Source organism: Amblyraja radiata, chromosome 17 (assembly GCF_010909765.2).
Source record: "Amblyraja radiata isolate CabotCenter1 chromosome 17, sAmbRad1.1.pri, whole genome shotgun sequence".
NCBI lineage: Eukaryota > Metazoa > Chordata > Chondrichthyes > Rajiformes > Rajidae > Amblyraja > Amblyraja radiata.
Window position 1 is genome coordinate 4,242,851 of NC_045972.1, and position 26,713 is coordinate 4,269,563.

The 26,713-nt window shown below is 42.4% G+C and overlaps 1 protein-coding gene across 4 annotated transcripts in view; it reads left to right on the forward strand.

Annotated features, from left to right (window-relative positions):
- The window catches only part of LOC116982428 (BTG3 associated nuclear protein), a 127,414-nt gene extending 110,033 nt beyond the window's left edge, over nt 1-17,381 (forward strand). For 3 of the 4 annotated variants that reach the window (XM_033035644.1, XM_033035647.1, XM_033035646.1), the window contains exons 12-13: nt 12,066-12,209; nt 16,330-17,381. In XM_033035644.1, coding sequence (XP_032891535.1) covers nt 12,066-12,209; nt 16,330-16,458 — 273 coding nt within the window. In that variant the 3' untranslated portion in view covers nt 16,459-17,381. Of the gene's footprint in view, nt 1-12,065; nt 12,210-12,307; nt 12,343-16,329 lie in introns of all 4 variants that reach the window. The other variant, XM_033035648.1, reaches the window with a different exon arrangement.
- Nucleotides 17,382-26,713: the final 9,332 nt, after the last annotated feature.

The following is a 26,713-nucleotide window of genomic DNA, read 5'->3' on the forward strand; positions in this document are numbered from 1 at the left end:
AGGTGTAGGTGGGGAAGGATCGTGCCTTTTCAAACTGGAGTCAGGCTGTGAAGTGTTGGTTGGGGAGGGGGTGTGGGGGTATCACCAAGTTTCTGTTTATCGAAACTGCAGTAGAACTTGGTCAGGTCGTAGGTCAGCTGACGATTGTCCAAGGAGCGGGGTTTTTTTCCCTTGTACCTTGTGATTTCTTGCAAGCCCTTCCACACTGAAGAAGTCATTTGCTGAGAACTTGCCCCTCAACTTCTCAGAGTACCTTTCCTTGGCAGCTCTGATTCCTCTTCTCAGCTTGTACTTGGCCTGCCTGTAGAGATCTGCATCCCCGTTCCTGTGGGATCTACACCTGCAAAAGTCAAAATGCCTAAAGTCAAGTCAACGCCTTGTAAAAAACTGAACGATTTGGTGAGAGTGTACGGGAGTGATATATTCTCTACAGCCAACTGTGTGCTGTTTTGCAAAGCATGTGAGAAAGCAGTGAATCATGAGAAGAAATATTTCATCTCCCAGCATGTACAGACAGCTAAACACAAGTCGGGCGGCAGAGAAACTGAAGGCGGGAAATACGCAAGCTTGTCTCCTCACAACATTTACTGCTGGCTCCAGTAGCAAATCTGAGTTTTCATGTGACCTGTGCAAAGCATTCATTGATGCTGGAATTCCACTGTGGAAATTGGAAAACAAATCTCTCAGAGGTTTTTTAGAGAAACACCCAGAGGAACATATACCGAGCGAGTCATCATTACGGAAAAATTATGATGATAGCAACTTCAACATTGTTGTGCAGAAAATTAGAGATGAAGTTGCACGCAACAAAATATGGATCTCAATAGACGAGACAATCGATGCTGTGGGGAGATATGTTGCCAATGTGGTCATTGGTACACTGGAGGCAGGTCAACAATCAAAGGAGCATTTGTTGACATCGGAAGTATTGGAGAAGTCAAACAGCTCAACTATTGCTCAGTTGTTTACATCTACACTTGCTGTACTTTGTACTTAAAGTTCCTGGCGATGTAGGTAAAGGAAAATGTGAGAGGGGGATTTTAGCTAACAAAGATCTTGAAGAAGTACAAAACATAGCTAAATTTCTCAAAGGTAGTTGTAATGCACAAGATATCAACATGAATGTAGAGTTTGTAGCTTGTTTCAGGAATGCACCAGTGACCTCAGCTGGGGTAGAAAGAAGTTTTTCACAACTGAAGCATATTCTGTGTGACAGACAGCATAGTTTAACACCAGATTATTTGAAAAAAATGCTAGTAGTTATGTGCAACCAGGCAATATAGTATACCTTTACAATTATAATTTTTAACCATATTTTGGTGGTGGAAATACATGCCTTTTTTGTCAATTTGTGCCTTTTTTGTAATTTTATTTTCCCTTTTGCCCGCCTATTTCAGAGATTTTTAGCGCCTAAACATCCTGGCTCTACCTATCACATAGGGACTGTACCCTACATCATTTTATATACCTTAATTATGTCCCCTCTTAACAAACTCCTCTCCAGAGAAAACAGACCCAGCCTCTCCAAACAAAAAACTCACATGGCCATAGTGAGAATGTACAAATTCCATTTAGATAGCATCCATAATCAGGATTGAACCAGTCCCTGGCGCTATAAGGCAGCAACTATGCCGCTGCGCCACCATGCCGTCCCTGTAGATTTACTGATCTTTGTTTTGAATACTAAATACTTAATTACTAAACCTTTGCATCTCTCTGTGTGAAGCAATTTGCACTTATCAGGAGACTCTGTTTCCAATTTCTAAGCCAGAAGAAATAACCTCCCTCGATCGAGCCTGTTCAACCCTACAAAAATGTAGTAAGTTTCAATGATGTCTTCTCTCATTCTTTCAAACTCCAACAAATATCTGCCTTATCAAATTTATTCGTATGGAAAATCTGCCAGCCATGGAACCCGTCTAGTAAATTTTCACTGCACACTCTCAATGGTAAATATGTACTTTTCACAAAGAACAACATTCTATGATTTCTGATCACCTGCTGTACCTACACGTTGGCTATCGATGACAATGTTCAGGCACATAGCATTACCAAATCATTCGCCATTGTAAAAATACCCAGCTTTAATATCTACTGCACCAAAATGGATAATTTCACATTTTCCTACGTATTATATCTGCCTTGTTCTTTCCCCCTTATTTAGCTTATCTACATCCCCTAAAAGCCTCTTTACATTTACCTTAGAAGATACAGAGTGCTGGAGTAGCTCAGCAGATCAGGCAGCATCTCAAGAGAACATGGATAGTCGACGTTTCGGGTCGGGACCTCGTCAAACTTTACATTCGTGAGGTTATTTTACATTTACCTTCCGTCTCCAAATCCACCAAATTCTGTGTCATCAGAACATGTTCATCTCAGCCAATTTGTTGATGTAGATCACAAAATAGCTCGGGGCTTTATCTATCCCAGTGTTTAACCGAGCCTGCCAACATGAAGATCTATTTATTACTACTCTTTGCTCTCTGTCCAATAATGTCCAAACAATTAATTAAAATGTGTGTTTTTGTTTCTTGTTATGCAGTCTGTGAAAACTCTTGAATGTAATCGCCTTCAAGTCAGCTTGATAATTTTACATCTCTGTCCAAATAATTCCTTTTGTAGGATATCTTGACAAATAGGATATGATATATTTTGTCTGGTTTTAGGTTTGAGTTAACTATTAAAGCACCAGAATGTTGGGATAAAGACATCTCACGAATACAAAATTAATTCCAGTGATCAAAGTACCAATCATACTAAAAGTCCTGTCCTACGGTGCGAGTTCATTCAAGTGCTCTCCCGAGTTTAAAAAAAATCAAACTCGTGGTAAGCACGGAGAATGAACGTAGCGGATACATCGGAGCTCGGGGACGTCTCTTAGCGGCTCGTACCGCTAACGGCAGGTACTCGGGAAGACTCGCTAACGGCAGGTAAGCACAGGAAGACTCGTGAAGATTTTTCAACACGTTGTATAATTGGAGTTGGATGAAAAATAAATGAAATCCTTCTGTTCCTTCCAGTTACATAATTCGTATGGTTGCTGAGTGAAGGTAGAATTAGGTCTTCGTGTAAATGGCATTGGGAGTCCTTGAACAAACTCATGCTTCAAGAGGCAAGAGAGTCAAAAGTGTTTTATTGTTATATGTTCTGAGCAATGAAGTTCTTACTTCCAGCAGCACAACAGATATGTAGTACTCTGTGTACACCGTAATAAATAACAAAATATGCTCAGAATATAAATATATATATATATATATATTTATATATCAAAGAAACAATAACAGAGCAAAGACAAAAACAATGCCCCAAATCTATATGGTTTGGAGCTTATTTGGAGGTAGTAGTGTTTAATAGACTGAGGGTTGTAGGGAATAAGCTGCTCCTGAACCTGGGCTTTACAGCTTTTAAGCACCTATAGCTTCTTCCCGATGGTAGAAGTGAAATGAGTGAGTGGCCAGGGTGGTGTGGTCCTTTGACGATGCTGGCAGCAACTCCTTCAATGGTGGGGAAGACAGTACCCTAGATGGACGGGCAGCGTTGACCACTTTTTGCAATCTTCTTCATTCCTGGGTATTCGAATTGTGGAAGCAGGCCATGACGCAACTAGCCAACATGTTCTCTACTGTACACCCGTAGAAGTTCAAGAGAATATTTATTGACATATCGAATCTCCTCAATCTTCTAAGGAAGTGGAGGACGATGGGCATTCTTTATGATTGCATCAATGTACTGGGTCCAGGACAGATTTTCAGAGATATGTACGCCCAGGACATGGTAGGTTTTTACTCCACCACCTTCCTGTCAATGAAGACAGGTTTGTGGATCCACGACTTTCCTCTTCCAAAGTCAACAATTGTTTCGATGTGTAGGAAGGATTTATTTCCTTGCTTTTACTAACGTTGAGAGCAAGGTTGTTGCTCTGTCACCATTTGGTCAATTGAACGATCACCAATATTCATCGTGATCTGTAATTCATCCAACAGCAGTGGTGTCATTGGCAAATTTGAAGATGGAGTTGGAACTATATCCGTCTACACTGTCATGAATATAGAGTGAGAAGGAGCAGGGAGCTGAACACACAACCTTGAGGTGCTCCAGTGCTGATGGTTATTGAGGTGGAAGTGTTACTGCCAATTCGTACAGATTGTGGTCTGTTGATGAGGATGTCGAGGATACAGTTGCAGAGGGATGTGCTGAGACCTAGTTCCCTGAACTTGGTAACCTGTTTGGAGGCGATGATAGTATTGAATGTTGAGCTGTAGTCTATGAACACAGCCTGACGTATGTGTTTTTATTGTCCAAGTGCTCCAGTGGAGAGCCAGTGAGATTGCATCCTCCATTGACCTGTTTTAGCAGTAGGCAAATTGTAGACGTCCAGATTATTGTTGAAATAGAGGTTAATATGCGCCATTACCAATCTCTCAAAATATTTCATCACCACAAACGTTAATGCCACCGGTCGGAAGTTATTGAGGTCACCCTTTTTATTATTATTGATGCCCTTTTAAAGTAGGTGGGAACCTCATACCTCAGTAATGAAAGCAAAAACTCCAGCCAGTTGGTCTGCACAGGCTTTAAGAACATGACCTGGTATCCCATCAGAGTTCTTGTTTCAATATATTGATTGGGGCATAGTGATATCGAAGAGGAGTGAATTGCAGCCTCACATCTGTCAGGATCAGAAGGGGTGCAAGCTTTAAAATCTTTGTCAGCATGAGGGACATAAATACTCAATATCTTGGCTCCACCATTATCACTTACTCAATTACCAGTCTGTAGCAGCCGCAGTGCTTTCCTGTTAGCCAAGTACTGTGTTTAGGCATATTTGGGAATGAATACTTGTGAAATTGAGATTTGACTATTCAGGCTAGCAAAACTTGGGATACATATATATCCACAAGCTTACATATAAATACATATACACAAGCTCCATAAGCTTCCATATTTGTGCACATGGTTTAAAATCTGGCCAAATATGTACTTTGGTTAAAATAAAGATAATATTTTTGTAGCATATATTATTGCAGTAACATATACCTGATTGTCCATTATTAAGGTAATGAAATGGTAACATTGTCAGATGAAGAAAGCAAGCATGCTTGTTACAATTAAAACATTATTGACTTAATAATTTTAGTGATAGTGCAGGATTTTTGAAACATCGTGGCTTTTAGTAGATAAAGTACAAAAATTATTGAGGAGAGCCAACAGAAAGAAACTGTATATTAATAGAAGAGCTCAATGCAAAAGTAATACGGCTGCCCCACTTGGGCAACCTAATTGGCGAGTTTAGAAGAGTTTGAAAAAATGTCATGCTGAAGACCTCCTTCGACTATGTAGAAGACATCCTTCGATCTCCTTCGACTATGTTGAAGACTAGCTTCGACTAGCTACGACTAACTTCGGGAAAATTGGACACCAAATAGTGGAGAGTGATGACGACCTCCTTCGACCTCCGACTATGATGAAGACTATCTACGACTACCCTCGATTACCTACGACTAACATGCCGGCCTACTACGACTAAACCTACGAGTAAAAAAAGTATCGATTTTTTCCATGGCGACCTTTTTTTACTCGCGGGCATTTTTTAACATATTGAAAAAAACGCCGCGACCTAGCTGAGGCCTCGAGTACACAGAGTCCACTCTCAAGCATGAAGGAGAGTTAAGAAGACCCCCTAAGACCTTGTGTCGACCATGCTGTGAGTATGAGTCGAGGGCAAACTCGCCAGAACTCGTGGATTAGGTAGCCCAAGTGGGACAGGCCCTTAAGGAGGTTATACTTCAGATATATTGATAAAGTGATGGGATAACTTCTGGAGTATAAACACTTTAATTCCCCCTTCCATTCCTACACTGACCTTTGTGTCCTGGGCCTCCTCCATTGTCAGAGTGAGGCCAAACACAAATTGGAGGAACAGCACCTCATATTTTGCTTGGACAGTTTACACCCTAGCGGTATGAATACTGATTTCTCTAACTTCAAATAACCCTTGCTTCCCCTCTCTCTCTGTCTCTCCCCCACCCTTGTTCTCTGACTGGTTTCATTGTCCAGATTAATTTTACTGTTTCTGTGCCTCATTGTCACCTTCCCCAGCCATTCTATATTTCCTTGATCACTGTCTGCTTTGATCTGTCATTTTCACATCATATCCTTCCATATCTCTAGTTTCCCTCTCCCCTCACTCTCAGTCTGGAAAAGGGTCTCGACCCAAAACATCACCCATTCCTTCTCTCCAGAGATACTGCCTGTCCCGCTGAGTTACTCCAGCATTTTGTGTCTATTTTCTGGAGTATTGTGCACGGTATTGGCCTCCATATTTAAGGAAGGATGTTGTTTTACTGGAAGCTGTTTAGAGCAGGCTTTCTCAACTAATACTTGGGTCTCAGTCATATTTTCTTTAGCTTCTTTTTGAAATTGGGGATCAGAAACTTCCTTTAAAAGCAGAAGCTCATCATGAACATTCAGCATCTGCATCTGCTTTCTTACCCCAGGTAAGGAACAGCCTCCCAGCAGCCATGGCACACTTAGAAAGATCACTGTGATATGATGTGGAACTGTTCCAAGCTTATGTGGAAAGCTAGCACAATGAGGTGGCATCAGAGTTTATAAATACTGAACACTACAATATAGAAAGCCTCTACATCATGAGGATCTTAGTGGTGACCACTGTTGGCTTCCGCAAAATGACAATTCAATTTAGTTTAGATTAGTTCAGTTCAGAGATACAGCGTGAAAACAGGTCCTTCGGCCCACTGAGTCCACATTGACCAGCGATCCTCGTACACTAACGCTATCCTACACATTACGGACAATTTACATTTATACCAAGCCAATTAACCTACAAACCTGTATGTCTTTGGAGTGTGGGAGGAAACCAAAGCTCTCAGAGAAAACCCACGCGGTCACGGGAAGAACGTACAAACACCGTACAGACAAGAACCCGTAGTCATGTTCGAACCCGGGTCCTTGGTGCTGTAAGGCAGCAACTCTACCCCTACGCCACCGTGCCGCCCTGCACCTTTCTACTTTCATGTATCTCTCCAGTACTGACCTGTAAGCAGAGCTGCCAAGTAGTACAGATTTTCCGTATTTTGTACGGAAATGCGATAAGAATACGGATGTACGGATTTGCTTTGTAAAATACGGATTTTTTTTAAAAATCGGCCCGACTTCCTGTTTCATCTTGCTGCTTAAAGAATGCAAGGATATAAAAAGTCATACTGTACCTCTAAAAATTATACCAGATTAAATCTATTAGTATTTTACATTTCAAGATTGGAGGATTATTTTTGTAAGCTTTGATCTGCCTGTCCCACTACAGGTTTAAACAGCGCTGTCAGTTTAGTGCATGAGAATTTAAACAAACAGCGCTATGGGTTCTAATTATAGCTCCACCTGCTGGAGCGCTATTGCCTTTACACATAGCGCTATGGGCTTTACACATAGCGCTATGGCCACAGCGCTATGGGTCACAGACTGTTCGGGGAGGGAGAAGGAGAGAGGGAGTGAGATGGAGGGAGAGAGGGAGAAAAAAGGAAGTAGAGAGGGAGGGAGAGCGAGGGAGGGAGAGGGAGGCTTCCAGAATGGATTCTACATCATCATCTGGTGCTAAAAGCAGGAAACAGCCGTTCAAACAGCAGTATACAAAGAGATGGCAATTAATGCACTGTGAAGTAAGGTGCATAGAAGACATGTCAATTGGTAGCAAAGATATGCATTCTTGTACTCTTACATGGGTATGACGGCTTATTAAAAAACAAGCTTTTTCTTCAGCAAAATGACACTGCGTAAAAATACTGATTTCATAGAAACATAAACATAGACATTTCGTCAGCAAAATACTGATTTTCAGGTACTAGAATACTGAAATGCTCTGACAAAACTTGGCAGCTCTGTGTAAGGGTCTACTATTTCTTAACGCAAAAAGAAACTGCATATCTAAAAGAAAACCAGAAAATTCTGGAACCATCCAGCTGATCATAAAGCATCTGTGATAGTAGAAGTGGAGTTCATGTTTCAGGTTTATAATCCTTCATCAGAACTGAAAACATTGGATGACAACTGTGTATTAACTTGTAGAGAGGAAGAAGGGGAAGTTCAGGACAGATATAAAGATTATGGAGGTAACATTATTTTCAGTTTAATTCTTATTTAAATTTACTGTAACTTTAACAAGTAAACTATGCATTATAGGAAAATTATAGAACATTATTTTGTTACAAATTTGTGGCAATTTATTTGTGTTAATTTTAGTAAAAGTACGACTCTATGCTTTGAGTGAGCAGTCTTCAATTAATCAAAATCATTGCTTGATTTTGTAACTGGGTCTCAGCCTTTCCAAGATGTATTTTCACCAACCTAAAGCGGCCTTTTCACGGGGCGACTTGACGCAAGAGTTAACCAGAGTTTAACATCGTGGGAACCTTGTGCGATAACAGTACGGCATTCGTGGACCACCGTAGCGCTAACGGCAGGTAATCGTGTACCTTGGTCACTCGGGAGAAAATTCAAGAAAGTTTGAATTTCTCCAAGAGTGACTTGTACACTTGTGGTTGAGCATTGCAACATTATATGGACGTAGTGGCCAGTGCGATATCCGTAATAACTCTTGCGGGTACCGTGGGAACTCCTGCGAACGGTGAACCCGGAAGCTGGACAGAGGGGACAGAAGGTGAGTAAAAATTGTCTTCTGTGGGATTGAATTTAAAAAATAAATAAAAATAAAGATTTGCATCCGCATATGGACATCAACTTATTCATGAGTTATGTTAATGAGATTCAAGAAAATAACTATAATCTTTAAAAGGGACTTTAAAAGGGACTTTACTGAAAGGCTACGCATTTTTATGGTCCGTGAGAAATTTTTCACATGTACTTCTTTGAGAGATACAGCTCGGAGTCCTCGCCGACTAGCGATCGATGCCTTTCCGAAGCAGGGTCCGGAACGCTACCAATCAATGTTCTCCAGAGACCCGTGTAAGGAGTGAACTGCACATGCTGGTTTAAACCGAAGACAGACACAAAACGCTGGAGTAACTCAGCGAGTCAAGCAGCATCTCTGGAGAAAAATAGCTGATGTTTCGGGACGAGACACATCTTCAGACTCAATTCCGATTAGGATGTCTGAAGAAGGGTTCCGATTCGAATCGCCACCTATTCTTTTTCTCCAGAGATATCGAGACCCTTCTGATATGCTGCCTGTCCCGCTGAGCTACATGTTGTGTCTATCTTCGTTTTAATCCAGCATCTGCAGTTCCTTCCTGGCCGAACCCGATTGAAAGATGAGAGGCTGGGCGATAGAGCACTGAGTGTGACAAGGATCAGGCTTCAGTAAGCAAAGTAAAGAGAGGTGGCAACGTTATGGAAATGAAGCGGGTAATCCGAGTGATGGCGAGACGGTATCCTCTAATGTGTCGGAAAGAAGTGTAGATGTTGGTTTGCGCCGATGATAGACACAGTAATACTGGAGACAGACATAAAATACTGGACGGGCAGCATCTGGATAAAAGGAATGGGTGACGTTTCGGGACGAGACTCTGAAGAAGGGTCTCGAACCGAAACGTCACACATTCCTTCTCTCCAGAGGTGCTGCCCGTCCCGCTGTGTTACTCCAGCATTTCGTGTCTATCTTCCGTATGCTCTGTGATGGTCATCTCGGAGTCAAGTGGCAACTCTGGTCTGTAGACACGAGGAACTGCAGATGCAGGAATCACGAGCAAAACACAGAGCGTTGGACGAGCCTGACCCTTTGAGTTCCTCCATCACTTTGTGTTGAAGTCAAGTCTGGACATTGCTTGGCTCAGTCTCAGGCGCCGGCTAACTAGGCAGGTCGAGTCAAAGTCCAGCACTAACACTCAAGAAATAACGTTTGCGGCCTGATGTTCCCAATATTTAATTGAAATCATTAATAAAGTAAATAAATAGATACCGGCCTAATCAGTATCTACGGGATTGGACAGGCTAAGTGCAGGAAGAATGTTCCCGATGTTGGGGGAGTCCAGAACCTGGGTCACAGTTTTACAGTCTACCGTGGGAACTCTTTAACTCAGTAAAGTAAAGTAAAGTAAAGTAAAGTAAAGTAGCCTTTATTGTCATATCAGCGCACAGGCAGCAGTTGATTGTTGCTCTATTCAGTTTCCCAGGGGGTCGGGACGGGACTGGAGTTGGGAGGGAAAGGTGGGGGAGTCGAGGGAGAGGAGGGGGAGACAGATGGGGGTGTCTTCATTTACTGGCGGCGGGTGTCTGTCACTGAAACAGGCAGGTGAGATTTCACATCCACCTTGTGTGTGCCTCTCTCTCTCTCTCCCTCCCTCTTACACAGGCTGAGAGACTCTGCCTCTGTGAGTGTACGTCTCTTTCTCCCCCTCTCCCACACACAGTAAGACCGAGGTACTGTGCTCAGTCCATCTGTGTCTCCCACATACACAGTAAAACATGTCTCCAAATGAGCCAATTCAACCAAGGGAGGATATTTATAGTGTGTGAAAAAAAAAGTTACATCATTTGTGTCACGTGTAGTTCACGATGTTCATTCAAGATTTAACGCGAAAGCTCGGGAGACGGACAAGTCACTCGCACAAATAACAGAAATGCCGAGTACCGTGGGAACTCTTTATCTACCCCCCGTTATATCGTGCGAGACTCGTGCTGGACCACGACCACTTCACTCTGGTGACATCTTGCGTCAACTCGCCCCGTGAAAAAGCCCCATAACAAATAGTGAACTATCATTTTATGCAATCAAAATCACCATCTTAAATTATAGATTTAATTATTTTTAATTCATTTTAGGGATTTGGCCATCCCTGTTTGACTTTGCAAAGGTGGTGATGAGCAGTCTTCTTAAACTATTGTACCTTTCTGCTGAAGGTTCTTCGATATGCTAATGGATGGGAAGGTCCTAGATATATAGCTAGCGATAATGAGGGGCTGGAGATATCTTTCCAAGTCAGGATGGTGTAGGAGCTGACATTGTTCTTCTTGGCATCAGGGTGGGATGTACCATTTTGTGTTGCCTGTGTGAACGTGCATTTTGTAGATGGCCCATGCTCCTCTGTGGTGGAAATGGATGTTTAAGATGGTTGATATGATGTCAAGCAAGCAGGTTGCTTTATCCTGAATGGTGATGTGTTTTTTTTAACTCTTGTTCACGCTGCACCCATCCAGCTCTTGTAAACATAGTGATGATGTTAAATGTTTAGTTTAATTTAGTTTATTATTCTCACATGTATCAAGGTACAGGGAAAAGCTTTTTGTTGTGTACTATCCATTCAGTGAAAAGACTATATATGATTAGAATCATGTCCTCCATAGAGGGTATAACGTTTAGCGCAAGATAAAATCCGATGTCCATTAAATATAGTTCAAAGGTCTCTAATGAGGTAAATAGGAAGTCAGGACCGCACTCTAGCTGGTGATACGGCAGCTAATTTGTCTAATACCAGCTAGGAAGAAACTGCCCCTGAATCTGGAGGTATTTACCATGTCATTTAACGTCATTAACATGCTCATTGTGTTATACTGAGTTTCTGCTTAAGGGTGACGCCTGGAATATTGATTGTGCGAACTCTGCAATGCCAATGCCATTAATTGCCAAGGACCGATGATTTGACTCCCTTTTGTTGGGGAACCACAACCTGGTTCACAACCTGGTTCCTGAATGTTATCTAGGTGATGTTACTGTGGGCATCAGCAGCTTCATTTACTGAGGAGTTGCAAATAGAAATGAGCATTGCATCATCATTCCCTACTCGACTTGATTTGATGAAGCAGCAGAGGTTGGTTGGCTGTGAAACAGTGTATTGAGGAGCTCCTGTGAGGATGAGGAGTGAATTATTCAACTTCAGCAATCAGAACTATCTTCATCTGGTTTTCCAAACACTGGAATATTTTTCCATTTGATGGAAGTTGACTTTCACTTTTATTGGTAACATTCAAATAATTTTTTTCTTTCATTCTGTTGATCGACTATTTTAACAAGAATCTGAGATGAGCCTAAAAATGTATTAAGCTACATATGCTAACGGACTATGTTTATGAGCAATGTTTGTATTTTGTAGGTGTTGCAAGGTGCACAGTTAATTGCAGTGGCTTCTGCTGACCATCCAACCAGTGGAGTTGATGGATCGCCACTGCAGGGAAGTGACATTCAGGTGCAATATGTACAGCTTGCTCCAGTAACAGACCACACCACACCAGCTCAAGTGAGTAAGAATACAAATTAAGTCAGTGTATTACCTTTCCATTCATCATTATTTGCCATAATGCAGAGACAATGATTTAACTTTAGTTTCAATTACAGCCCATGATGAAAGGCTGATTGGAACTGATACATAGGTAAAGATACATCATTCTATTTCATCTTCTGGTTGGAATTTTGATAAAATTATAACAGTAAATCCTTGTCATAATGCACCATGTCCACTATTGCCGATTGTCCACTATAATCGAGTACGGTATTGTTGTATGTAGTTGAAACAAAGAACAGTAGATGATGGTTGATACACAAAAGGACACAAAATTAAACAATGAACTGTAGATCAGTCTGAAGATGGGTCTCGACCCGAAACGTCACCCGTTCCTTTTCTCCAGAGATGCTGTTTGTCCCGCTGAGTTACTCCAGCATTTTGTGTCTATCTTCGAAAGAACTGTAGATGATGGTTAATACACAAAAGGACACAAAATGCTGGAGTAACTCAGCGTGTCATGCAGCATTTCTGGGGAAACTGATTCAACCTGCTGAACAACTCCAGCGCATTGTATTGTCTCACCTTAAAATTAGGCGCTGATACCGTTGGTCTGAACCAGCGAGCCCTCTTTGGTGTGGCTGTTGTTGTGGCTCACATTGTAGCCCCCGTCAAGATGTGCTTTCTTTAGGCCACCACCATCGACAGGACGCGCTCGGTAACCGTGGGGCATCCTCCCCGTCACCCTTCACTTTGTCCACTCCCCCACCACCTCTTCCTCCTTGTCCGCTGAAGTCGCCCACATCTTGCAAGGTGGAATATGTCGGCGACTCTGGGGGAGAAGGTGCAGGAGGTGGTGGTGGAGGGAGGTGGAGGCCAAGTGGTGAAAGTGCCGGGGGAAGGGGGAGTGGACAAAGCGACGGGAGGAAGAGGAGACAGCAACGAGGGTAGGGGATGGCCATGTGGACAAAGCGCTAGCGTCAGGATGAAGCGGCAGCTGGTGAGAGGGGAGGTAGCCCTTGGTGACCGAGCGCGTCCTGTTAGTCGCGCCGTCTGAAGAAAGCACGTCCTGTGAGGAGCTACAATGTGGGGGTGGCGCAGCGGCAGAGTTGCTGCCGTACTGCACCAGAGACCCGGGTTTGATCCTGACTATGGGTGATGTCCATGCAGAGGTTCTACATTCTCACTGACCGCATGTGTTTTCTCCGGCTGCTCTGATTTTCTCCCACACTTCAATAAAGTGCAGACCTAAAGTGCAGACCTAGGCTGGCCCTGCTGCCAACTAGCTCCCCCCCTCCCCTTCGTTCCACTCCCCACCCCATGCTACCACCCCGTACAACTTGCCTTTGCAACACAGGAGCAGTGGCACGGTGGTGCAGCGGTAGAGTTGCTGCCTCACAGCGCCAGACTACGGGTGCTGTCTGTACAGAGTTTGTACCTACGTGGGTTCTCTCTGGGTGCTCTGGTTTCCTCCCACACTCCATGTTTGCAGGTTAATTGAATTTGTCCTGAGTGTGTGTAGGATAGTGCTAGTGCGTACGGGCATCACCCCAGCTCAACTCCCGCTGGGCCAACCGACAGCCCCGGACCGACTCCTGCCCAACCCCACTCCCCGACGGGCCTGGGACCGCCAGCCAACTCCCCCGGCGCAGGCAAAAGCCGAGCACCAGTCATCAGCAGGGGTACACACAAAGCACTGTAGCAACTCGGCCTCCTCCCCGCGCCGGCTGCAAGCCTGACCCGGCGCAACACCTCCCGCCGCCCCCGGACAGGGACGGCCCAACAGCAACTCAACAGACCCGGACCCGACACCGACCACGGACAAGCACGATCTCGCTCACTCACCAAAGCATAATAAAGCGATAAAAACATCAAAATAATCTTAACTTTTAACAAAAGAACAATAAATACAACTGTTTCATAATTTGAAAGCAATATTTTCATACCTAGAAGAAGTACCTAGTAGAATCAAAGCTGGAAAAAACAGAAGAAATGAAGGTCCACTGCTCCACTGCTTTCGAAGGCTGTTTATGCATAGTGACCTTTGGCCTGGGCATGTGCAGTCGGAATACTGAACTCGCTTATTTTCATGGAAGGAAGCAGAGGGTGATGGTGGAAAGTTGTTTTTCAGACTGGAGGCCTGTAACTAGTGGTGTGCCTCAGAGATCGGTGGTGGGCGCATTGCACTTTGTGGTTTACGTCAACGATTTGGATGAGATTGCGGAAGCCATGATTACTACGTTTGCACACAGAAAATGGGTGGTATTATAAATAATGAAGAATTACCACAGGATTGGGGTGGGAGATTGCAACCTTCACGTGGTCCACCCTGTTTCAACTAATGCAATCAACCCAACGTGCACAAACAAATGGATGTAGTGTTTTGTTGTCTACAACTTTAGGCTGTGCATGCCATACGGAAGAAGAAGAAGACCACAGGATTATGATCAGTTGGGCAAGTGGGCTGAGGAAAGGTTCATGGATTTTAATGCAGATGAATATGAGGTGTTGCAATTTTGAAAGTCAAAATTACACAGTGAATGGTACGGCCCTGAGATGGGTTATAGAGGGGTCCAGGTACACAGTTCCCTGTAAGTGGCATCACAAGTAGATAGGGAGGAAAAGCAGGCTTTTGGTACATTGACCTTCATCAGTCAGGGTATTGAGAATAGATGTTATCTTACAGCTATACGAGATGTTGATGAGGCCGCATTTGGAGTATTGTGTTCAGTTTTGATCACCCTGCTATAGCAATGAAGTTGGTAAGCTGGAAAGAGTACAGGAAGATTTACGAGGATGTTGCCAGGACTTGAGGGCCTGAGCCATAGGGAGAAGGTAGGCCAGCTAGGACTATATTAATTGGAGCGCAGAATGATGAAGGATGATCTTATAGAGATGTATAAAATCATAAGGGGAATAAATAGCATAAAGGCACGTCTTTAACAAAGAGTAGAGGAATCAAGAACCAGAGGACGTAGGTTTTAGGTGAGAGGGAAAAAATTAATAGGAACCGGAGGGGCAACATTTTCACATAGGGTATATGGAATGAACAGTGGTGCAGTGGTAGAGTTGCTGCCTTCAGCGCCGGAGACGAGTTTGTACATTCTCCCCGTGACTGCATGGGTTTTCTCCAAGATCTTCGGTTTCCTCCCACACTCCAAAGACATACAGGTTTGTAGGCCAATTGGCTTTGTATAAATGTAAATTGTTCCTAGTGTGTATAGGATAGTGTTAATGTGCGGGGATCGCTGGTCGATGCAGGCTCGGTGGGCCAATGTGCCTGTTTCCGCAATGTATCTCTAAACTAAACTAAATTGACAGAGGAGGTAGGTACTATAACACCATTTTAAAAACATTTGGGCAGATACATAGATAGGAAAGGTTTAAAGCGATATGGGCAAATGCAGATAGGTGGGACTCATGTTGATGGGATATATTGATCAGCACAGGCAAGTTGGGCCAAAGGGCCCGCTTCTGTGCTGTATGACTCTGTGACTCTTCTTCATAATTTAACCCTTGAACTCCTGGTAACCTTCTGAAACTGCACTCCTCCAATGACAAAATATTTTTCGAAGGTCCTCGTAGATAGAATCGAGCTCCATGTTAATTTGGCATATTTGAATCTAAAAGTTTTTATGTTTCTAAATAGGACTGCATAAATAATCATTAACAGGCTTCACTTCTCATTATTGATATACTAATTTGAATATGTCTCCATAATTTTGATTCTCTGTCTTGAATCGGCAATATTCAATCTCAATCCCTCGGGAACTGAATGTGATGTATTATAAAACTAAGTACATAAATAATACTTCTGTGCAGGAACTTGTGTAAGCCGTATTTTATACATTTTATAGCAGGATTCTTCAGATATTGTATTGGTACATTGAAGATCAAACATGTTCTGTTAACATTTCTCATTATTTTGTAATTAGCTTTATAAATTTACCATCATAAAGTGGATCCCTTAGTTTCATGATTATTTATTATAAAACCCAAAGTAATAACAGTAACATGTGCATATAATACATGTAAATCACATAAAATAAAAGTAATGAAAGGACTTCTGATTTTGAATGACTTTGGGAACAGTTTTATGGGGAGTTTGGCATAATTTGTATTTTCTACCCTTTTTCAGGAAACAGAAGCTCTTGCCGCCACAATTCAGCCTGAAATACAAATTGAACATGAAGCAATGCAAAGTCAACAAGGAGAGATTGGAGAAGCTGTTCAAATCCAGATGCCAGTTAACTCTGTCAGTAGTTAAAAATAACCAATCGGAACTCTAAAGGAGAGAACAAAGACAGTCTGTATAAAAAACAAACAGCAGCCTTGAATCAGCAGGTTTACACAACAAAGCAGCCAAGCCTGAAGCCCATCACATTACAAAAGAATAAAGTATTTTGTGCCCTGTTGAGAAGCATAAACAGACTTCCAATCATTTGACGAATTTGTTTTCTGTATGAAAATACATCTAACTGTTTTGGATATTGGGATCAGCTATTAACCATGTACAAAACAAGAACATTTCTTGTAACTGGACAATACCATGTTAGCTTTTAATACTCATTGTATTTTCAAGGGGTTGGTACAACTATAGTTTTGTCATCACTGCTACGGAACTTTTCAGTCTGAAATACTGAATGACACTGAACTTTTGAAGAGATATTTATGAATTGTATACATTATATCCAGAATTCAGGGAATTGATTTTGTTGGTATCATTTGCAGTTGCAGACACTTAAGGCAGAACCAAATAGATTTGTTTTTGTAACTTCTTTTGTTCAGAAAATATGGCAGATAATTAAGGAAATTAATTTCAATTATTATGAAAAAATAGCCAAGTGTAAGTAGTCCTTTCTACCTTCAGTGAAAACATTTTACTGCTTATTTTGAGTGTCTCAGCTAGGTATTACTTTCGGCCTATTTTGTTAGGAAAACGGCAAATGCTGTTTTTGCAATATTCTGCAATCTGACTAAATGACAGTTGTGCTATAGAAACATTTGTGTAAAAATATCAATTAAATTAATCAAAACTCAGGCCAATGCTCCTGACTTTTTTTAACATGGATAGCATCGAGCAGGAACGTGACCTAAAAAATAATTGCTGAAGCATTGCTAGTTTCTGTTACAGTCATTTTTTGCTTTATGTCTCATTTACCATGCGGAGAAGAACATACTGATTTTGTTTTTTTTAAAAAGACACAAAGTGCTGCTGGAGTAACTCAGTGTATCAAGCAGCATCTCTGGAGAACATGGATAGGTGACGTTTTGTTTCGGGAGCCTTCATTTTAAGAACTTCTTCAAAGTAGGCATATTTTTAGAACTTACTGATATTGTTTATCGTTGGTACCAAAGATAAAATTATTTAATTTTTCTTGAATATTTCGAATGTATAATTTTCAGTATCGGCAATGTGGAACTAGTAGTCACTTAGTATTGCACTTAAATTAGAATGTTTTAAATAGGTGTTATTAGATCATTGCTTAAATTAGCATTTAGCATTGGTTGGTTTGTTGGCTCTTAACTTCCCTGATGTTAAAGAATGGAAGAGAAAAGAAGAGTTTAGAAAATCAAGAAGTAGAATCGATTTGGGTAAGGAACACCAAATGGTGCAAAATTGCTGAGAGTTATGAATAGACTCCTAAATGATATTGGTGATACAGGGTTCACGAGATTGATCCCTGGGATGGCGGGACTGTCATATGAGGAAAGATTGAAAAGACTAGACTGGAGTTTAGAAGGATGAGGGGGTATCTTATAGAAACATATAAAATTATAAAAGGACTGGACAAGCTAGATGCAGGAAAAATGTTCCCAATGTTGGGTGAGTCCAGAACCAGGGGCCACAGTCTCAGAATAAAGGGGAGGTCATTTAAGACTGAGGTGAGAAAAAACGTTTTCACCCAGAGAGTTGTGAATTTATGGAATTCCCTGCCACAGAGGGCAGTGGAGGCCAAATCACTGGATGGATTTAAGAGAGAGTTAGATAGAGCTCTAGGGGCTAGTGGAGTCAAGGGATATGGGGAGAAGGCAGCCACAGGTTATTGATAGGGGACGATCAGCCATGATCACAATGAATGGCGGTGCTGGCTCGAAGGGCCGAATGGCCTCCTGAACCTATTTTCTATGTTTCTAGGGCAAAATTGTTGATCTAATTAATAAAACAGTTGGACAGGCACATGGATAGGTTATGTTTAGGAGGATTTGGGCCAAACGAAGGCAGGTGTGACTAGTATGGAAGCAGCATGATGGTCAGCGTGGACAAGTTGGGCCGCAGGGCCTGTTTCTATGACTGACTCAAATATTCTGGAATGAAAGAGAGGGATTCTGGCTTTATCAATAAGTAAACAAACTATGGCCAACTTTTAAAGAATCACTATGTGCTTCACAGGTATTAGATATCTGTTTTTTATGGCAAAAAAGTCAGGAAATGTAGTCCCGCAGCATTGAATGTTTAGTATTATTTTAAAGCAAAAATAATGTAATGATGCCAGAAAAGAAGCTAGCTTGAGGGTTGGGGAAATGTCAGAATTCAGTAAAGGAGGGACAAGACATTGATAAAGAAGATATTAGAGAGTAAATATCAAGAGTTGAATTCTAAAAGCCCGAAATCCCTAGTTCAACGAAGGACGTTCATAGGTCGAAATTTAGTTGGTGTTTATAGTGTTGAAGAACCTGATAGATGTTGGGAAGAAACTGTTCCTAAACCTGGATGCCACAGTTTTCAGACACCTATACCTTCTTCCCGATGGCAGGAATGAAATGAGGTCCTGGGTAATGCTGGCTGCCTTTTTGAGGCAGCACTTCCTATAGATATCTTCGTTGGTGGGGAGGTCAGTACCTATGATGGACCAGGCAGTATATACCAATGTTTACAATCTCCTTCATTCCTGGGTGTTCAAGTTGCCAAACCAGGACATGATGCAACCCGTCAATGTACTCTCTACTATAGACCTGCAGAAGTTCACAAGAGTATTCGACAACATACCAAATCTCCTCAATCTTCCAAGGAAGTAGGGGCTTTGATGGGCTTTCTTTACGATTGCATCATAGAAACATAGTAAAATAGTTGCAGGAGTAGGCCATTCGGCCCTTCGAGCCAACGCCGCCATTCAATATGATCATGGCTGATAATTTAAAATCAGTACCCCGTTCCTGCTTTTTCCCCCATATCCCTTGATTCCTTTAGCCCTAAGAACTAAATCTAACTCTCGTGAAAACATCCAATGAATTGGCCTCCACTGCCTGCTGTGGCAGAGAATTCCATAGATTCACAGCTCTGGCTGAAGAAGTTTTTCCTCATCTCAGTCCTACCCCTTATTCTTAAACTGTGACCCCTGGTTCTGCACTTCCCCAACATCGGGAACATTTTTCCTACATCTAGCCTGTCCAATCCTTTAAGAATTTTATATGTTTCTATAAGATCCCCTCTCATCCTTCTAAATTCCAGTGAATACAAGCCCAGTCGACCCATTCTTTCATCATCTGTCAGTCCCGCCATCCCAGGGAATTAACCTGGTGAACCTACGCTGAACTCCCTCAATAGCAATAATGTCCTTCTTCAAATTAGGAGACCAAAATTGCACACAATACTCCAGGTGCAGTATCACCAGGGCCCTGTACAACTGCAGTAGGACCTCCTTGCTCCTAAACTCAAATCCTCTCCCAATGAAGACCAACATGCCATTAGCTTTCTTCACTGCTCACTGCACGCTGTACCTGCTTGCTTACTTTCAGTGACCGATGTACAAGCACACCCAGGTCTCGTTGCACCTCCGCTTTTCCTAATCTGACACCATTCGCCTTCCTATTCTTGCCACCAAAGTGGATAAGAACAGGAAGGCAGATTATTATCTGAATGGTGACCTGGGTGTGCTTGTTTGCATCAAAGTGCTGGGACCAGGACAGATCCTCAGAGATATGTAAAGGGCCTGTCATAGGTCGCCGAAAATTTTCAACATGTTAAAAATTCAGCGGCGATCAGAAATACGTTACGATTCTAGGAGACTACTCACGACCATACAGGCGACCCCCTGGCGACATGTCACGGGGTGAAGCCTGTATGGTCGTGAGTAGTCGCCCAAAGAGTCGTACCTTGTTCTGGTTGCCGCTGGATTTTCAACATGTTGAAAATTGTCGCGACCTGTAACAACCTATGACGGGTGCCAGCAGTCGCCGAAAAAGTCGGTAAGAGGGACAGGCCCTTGAGGCCAGCAAGTTGAAGATGTTGACTCTCTCTACACCATCCACCTGTTGACAAAGACAAGTTTATGGATTCTCGGCATTCCTCTTTTAAAGTCAACTGTCAGCTCCTTGGTCTTACTGATGTTGAGAGAAATTGTTGTTCTGGCACTATTCAATTAGACGATTGATCTTCCTCCTATGCTCTGACTCATCATTACCTATTATGATCAGCCATGATCACAGTGAATGGCTCGAAGGGCTGAATGGCCTACACCTGCACCTATTGTCCTCCAACAACAGTGGTAGACAAAAAGCTGGAGAAACTCAGCAGCATCTATGGAGCGAAGGAATGGGTGACGTTTCGGGTCGAGACCCTTCAGATGTCTACTTTGAAGATTTCTGTCTCCAACAACAGTGGTGTCATCAGTGTATTTAAAGATAGAGTTGGAACTGAAGTCTACACAGTCATGGGTATATAGTGACTATAGCAGGGGGCTGAGCACACAGACTTGAGGTGCTCCTGTGCTGATGGTTATTGAGAAGTAAGTGTTGCCATTGTACCAATTGTGTTGAGTTGATGCTGAAGTTAAGGATCCAGAGACTCAGTTCCCTGAGCAGGTAGCAAGTTTGGACATTGAGCTGTATAAATGAACAACAGCCAGATGTATGTGTTTTTATTGTCCAAGTGGTCGAGTGGAGAGTCAGCATGATCGCATCCCGTTGATAATAAACAATAGGTGTAGGAGTAGGCCATTCGACCCTTCAAGCTAGCACCGCCATTCAATGTGATCATGGCTGATCATCCCTAATCAGTACCCTGTTCCTGCCTTCTTCCCATATCCCCTGACTCTGCTATCTTTATGAGCCCTATCTAGCTCTCTTGAAAGTATCCAGAGAACTGGCCTCCACCACCCTCTGAGGCAGAGAATTCCACAGACTCACAATTCCCTGTGTGAAGAAGTGTTTCCTCGTCTCCGTTCTAAACCCCTTATTCTTAAATCTACTGTGACAGCAGGCAAATAGTAATGGGTACAGGTTATTGCTGAGGTATGAGTTGATATGCTCCGTGACAGGCCTCTCAAAGCACTTCATCACCACGGATATTAGACCTCCAGTCAATAGTCATTGAAGCACATCATCTTACTCTTCTTGGACACCGGTATTATTGATGCCCTTTTAAAGCAGGTAGAAAACTCAGTCCACAGTAGTGAGAGGTTGACGATGTCGGCAAACAAAAACAGCCAGATGCTTTGCTTAGATTTTGAGAATGCAACCAGGTTTTGAGACTAGCAAAAAGCAAAACAAACTGTAAGAATGCTTGATACGTGAAACACAAAAAAGTTAACATGCTAATGTGGCTCCTTAAGAGACTGAGACAAGAATAATAATATTGTCAAATAAGGAAAAGACCGAGAAATAAATATATTGTGCCTACACAGAAACTCCTAGAGATAATGGAATACTGCAAAGAATGCTCAAAGAAATTAGCATTGGTCAAAAACTAGTAATGGGGAAATTATTGGGACTAAAGGGGTTGTCTGGATACTGATAATTACATTATAAGCAAGTGGCAGTGAGGTAAAGGATCAACTATTATCTTACTGAATGGCAATGCAGCACAAAGGACCGAATAGTATTGGTTTAAATTTGTTACATTCTTAATGAATTGCTTTATTAATGTCTCACCACAATGGCAAAGATTTCCATTGAAAGACACAAAATGCTAGAGTAAGTCGGCAGGCCAGGCAGCATCCCTGGAGAACGTGGATAGATGACGTTTAGGGTCGGGACTTCTTCAGACTCCATTTTCCATGCCTTATTGGGTGCTAAACTTAAATGCATTACAGAAAATGTCCAGTGTAGAGTCTTATTTGTAGATTCAGGAATAATTCATCAACTGTTATTTCTGTTGTCTGGGACGTCATTGGATACATAACGCAGAAACAGTTAAATCAGCCATATTAGTCTATGATGGTGTTTTTTTTCCACTCAAGCCTCCTATCGAAATCAGCAGAACCCGAGGTGTTTGTCTTCCACACTTGCTTGTTCACTCTCCTCGTAAAATAAATTATCCAATTTGTTTCATTCCCTCATTGCGGTAACGATTTCCAGGTATAAATGTGGAAATTGGGAGCAGGTTTAAGGAGCATCCATCTAACCCCAGTACTTTCTCAACAATTTATTTCCCTCCATCTTAAAAAATATTCATAGACTCAGCCTCCACAAACAATAATTCCAAATGCACATGACCCTTTGACAGAGTAACATTTTTCTTCAACTCTCCCTTAAAAGCCTTAGCCGTTTTTTCAAACCAGTGACCCCTTGTTCTAGATTCTCCAAGAGGAAGCATATTGATACTCACCAATCAAGATCTCTGAGGATCTTCAGATCAAGAACATTTTTTTTCTGAATTCCCTGTTGGATTTCTAAGTGATGATCTTTGTTATTCTGTTCTTTCCCAGAGACAAGTATAATTAGATCAATATATTTCATCATTTTATAGATTTCTGTTTGGTCACCTCTCTCATTTTCTTTCTTACAACAGACCTTGACGTGTCTTTCCTTCTTGACATGCTTACCCTTGCATTTCTTGTGTTATCTTCGTAAATCCCCCTTGAACTCTCTTCGCTACTATTAGATTATTTTAAAAACAAAGTTGCAACCAGAAATATGCTCAATGCCCTAAATGTAGCAAAAACAAGATCTGTCCTAATTTTCTATTCTGTTCTAGAAATATATCAAAATGTTTGATTTCTTTTTCATTGTCTTGCCCTTGAAGCATCTTTCAGGAATTGGTGTTTTGTACATCAGGATCCTCTGGACTGCACTATACTTGCCACTTCCAAGTTGTATGTGACCACCCTATTCTTTGGCCCAAAATGTAACATCAAATGATTATCTGTACCGAGCTTTATCCTCCATTTATTTAGTCATTCTTCAACTTTATTAACGTCTTTGTGTCTTTTTAGAACTGACTATCCGGAAATATGTAGACAGCAAAATGTAAACAGCAATGGTTGCAGTCCTGATACCAGCATTGATCTTTGTGGAATACCATTGTGGCTTTTTCTACCTTTTGCTCTCAGTGTCTGCTTTCTTTGTTTGAAGTTTTCTAGCAATCCATTCTACTAAAATTGAGTTTTTGGGTTTGGAATAGAATAACGGGGCTGATATTTTACCAGGTGAATATATATATATTTCATCATTTTATAGATTTCTGTTTGGTCACCTCTCTCATTTTCTTTCTTACAACAGACCCTAACTAAGTTTCTGCGCATCTGGAACAGTATCAACTTGACAAAGAGAAGCTTCTTATTCAGTGTCGCCATTATCCTTCAACAAAATTAGTGAGGCCAATATATTTTGCACATATAATGAATGTGGTTACCTCCATTGTCAACTTCATGAAATTACATTATCTACAACACCATTAGTTTCAAACAAAGAACTGATGCTGAGCAATATTATGTCATTCATCATGCAGAAATGAAGTGGCTTTAGCAGGTTAAGATGCTGAAAAGGTTGGTGGCATTGCTGAAATCAAGGCTTTCTTGATGGTGAAAGCCATCACATACACAATAAAGTGCAGTGAAATAAACTTGCCAGCAGTGGTACAATCAAAAAGAACACAATACACAATAACAATTAAACACAAACATCCACCACAGCATCCTTCACTGTGGTGGAAGGCACAAAGTACAGTCAGTCCTCCTCCATTGTTCCCCCGTGGTCGGGGCCATAAACCTCCGCAGTCGCCGCTGTGGCCGGCCAGATGTACAGACCCTCTCTTCTGGAATATCTTCTTGCGTTTGAGGCAGCAGAGTGATGCCATCCGGTTCGACATCCGTAGGTGCTCGCCCTAATAAGGGTGCATGCTCTGGGTTGGCGCCAAGCTGCGGCGCTGCTGCTGTCTCTGTTTGTTGTCATTCGCCTGACTGAGGTCAGTTGACAGGGCTCACCATGGGGAGGTCGACAACATGAGCCCCAGCAAAACCTATGATGCTAAGACTGATGCCATCTGAGGGGGTGCCGTCCTGTACGGGTATGGCTGCCCAGCCTGCAGCTGACCGTTTTTCCTCTCTTTTATTTTTAGTTAGTTGAGTTTTTTGTTTTTCGGAGTTCTAGCTTTTTTATGTGGGGGGGGGGGGAGGGGGAAACTACCTTTCTAGGGTCCCTACCTGGTCGGAGAGGCAGCTTTTTCTCCGGGCTGCATCATCGACCCGTCCTTGCGGCCTACCAGCGGGCCTGGAGCGGTGTTTCCTGCCGGGGACCGCCCAGAACCTCAGCTGCGGCGGCGGCACAGCGCTGGAGCGCTTTCGCGGAGCGGGTGATGCCTTGCCCGGGTTGCCGCGCTGGAACTTGGTGAGCTGAGACCGCCGAGTAAAACATCGCGGAGCTGCGGGCGGCGGCGCTGAACTTTTCATCGGGAGCCTGGGATCTCTCGCCGAGATCACCAGTGGTGAAGCTCCATCCGGCGCGGCCTTGTTAGCTTCGGAAGCCGCGGTCTCCGGCAAGGGAAGCGGCCGTTCCAGGGTTCCCATGCCGCTGAGAGGTTTCTCCCGACGCCGGAGCACCATCACCCGGCGAGAACAGCCTGGAACATCGGGCCTCCGTAAAGGCAACTGTGGAGGCCTCAATAGGCCCGACTATGGGTGAACTGGGGATGGGGACTGGACATTGTGCCTTCCCTCATAATGGGAACCATTGTGGGGGGATGTTTTTATGTTTAAATTTCTTTATTACTGTTATGTCTGTATTCTTTCTTTATGTGCTGTATTGGCAAGAAGTATTTCACTACACCTAGGTGTATGTGACCAATAAAATAACCTTTGAACCTTTAAGAGGATGCTCATGGACTGTAAGATCTTGCTTTCCTTTTTGACATTATTACTTAATATAATGGTCCAAATCATTGAGTTGGCACAGTGGTAGAGCTGATGCCTTACAACGCCGGAGACCCGGGTTCGATCCTGACTATGGGTGTTGCCGTACGGAGATTGCATGTTCTCTCTGTGACCACGTGGGTTTTTGCTGGATGCTCCGGTTTTCTCCCACATTCCAAAGATGTGCAGGTTTGTAGGTTAATTGGCTTCTGTAACTTGTCCGTAGTGTTTAGAATAGAACTAGTGAACAGGTGATCGTGGATCAGAGTGGAATCGGTCTCACCTGCCAAATTGCAGGCATGTTCAGAAGTTGAGACGAAGCTTTTTCAAAGCTTTGTTGAGATGAAGCAAAACTGAAGTTATTTGCAGATACATTCTCAGCTCAGTCAGAGGCAGTGGGAAGCAAGGTTGTAGTTTGAACTTGTTGACCTGTAATGTCTGTTTATTTTGCAAAAAACACCAGAAAGGAAATCTGCTTAATTTCTACAGTTAAGAATCAGAACAGCTTCCAAAAGTACGACATTGAATCATGGAATGTGCTTGTTTTCTTTGGCAGTACATTCATTTGTGAGCAAGCGTTCTCTTTACTGAAGGTCACCAAATCCAGAATGTGTAATTGGATTACAGATAATAATCTTGAAGCAGCACTACTAACACTATCCCACACACACTAGGGACAATTTACATTTATACCAAGCCAATTAACCTACAAACCTGTACGTCTTTGAAGCGTAGGGGGAAACTAAAGATCTCGGAAAAAAGCCAGGCAGATCACAGGGAGAACGTACAAACTCCGTTCAGACCAGCACCCTTAGTCAGGTTTGAACTGGGGTCCAAGAACTCTGGCGCTATAGGCAGCAACTCTATCGCTGCGCCACTCGTAACTTCCCTCTTAAATTATCAGTAATGTCTAGTTTAAAGTCACACGTCACTTTAAAGTCAAAGTTAATTTAAAGATACAATTAACCTAACTTTTTTTCCAATAGCCTTAAGAGTGACATCCTACCCCACCATTTGGGAGCCTGGGACTATTGAATTCAAATCAATTGAAATATGCGATTTAGCTTAGATGTTTAAAAATGGGATTCCTGACGCACAGTATGAGGCTGGTATAGTGGTACTCAAGAATTTTGATGTTCACCGTGCAGTTTTTGATGAGGTGATGAGTGGAGTTGCTAGGTAGTATTATGTGAAAAGGAAAGCAATTAAGTGTTTAATTCTTACATATTACAGATGGTACTGCAGATGTTTTTGTGGATGTCATTGCGATATAACACTAAATGCAGTGGGAGGGGGTAGATCCATTGATTGTAGGCAAGAACATGAAGTTGAGACTATATGGTGTTGCGAGCTAGGCACCAAATTAAGGCGTAGACAGACCTTCAAAGAAAGTATTTTCAGAACAATTACTACATGAAAGTTAGATTAAGGCAAATGTGATTAGTGAGTTAA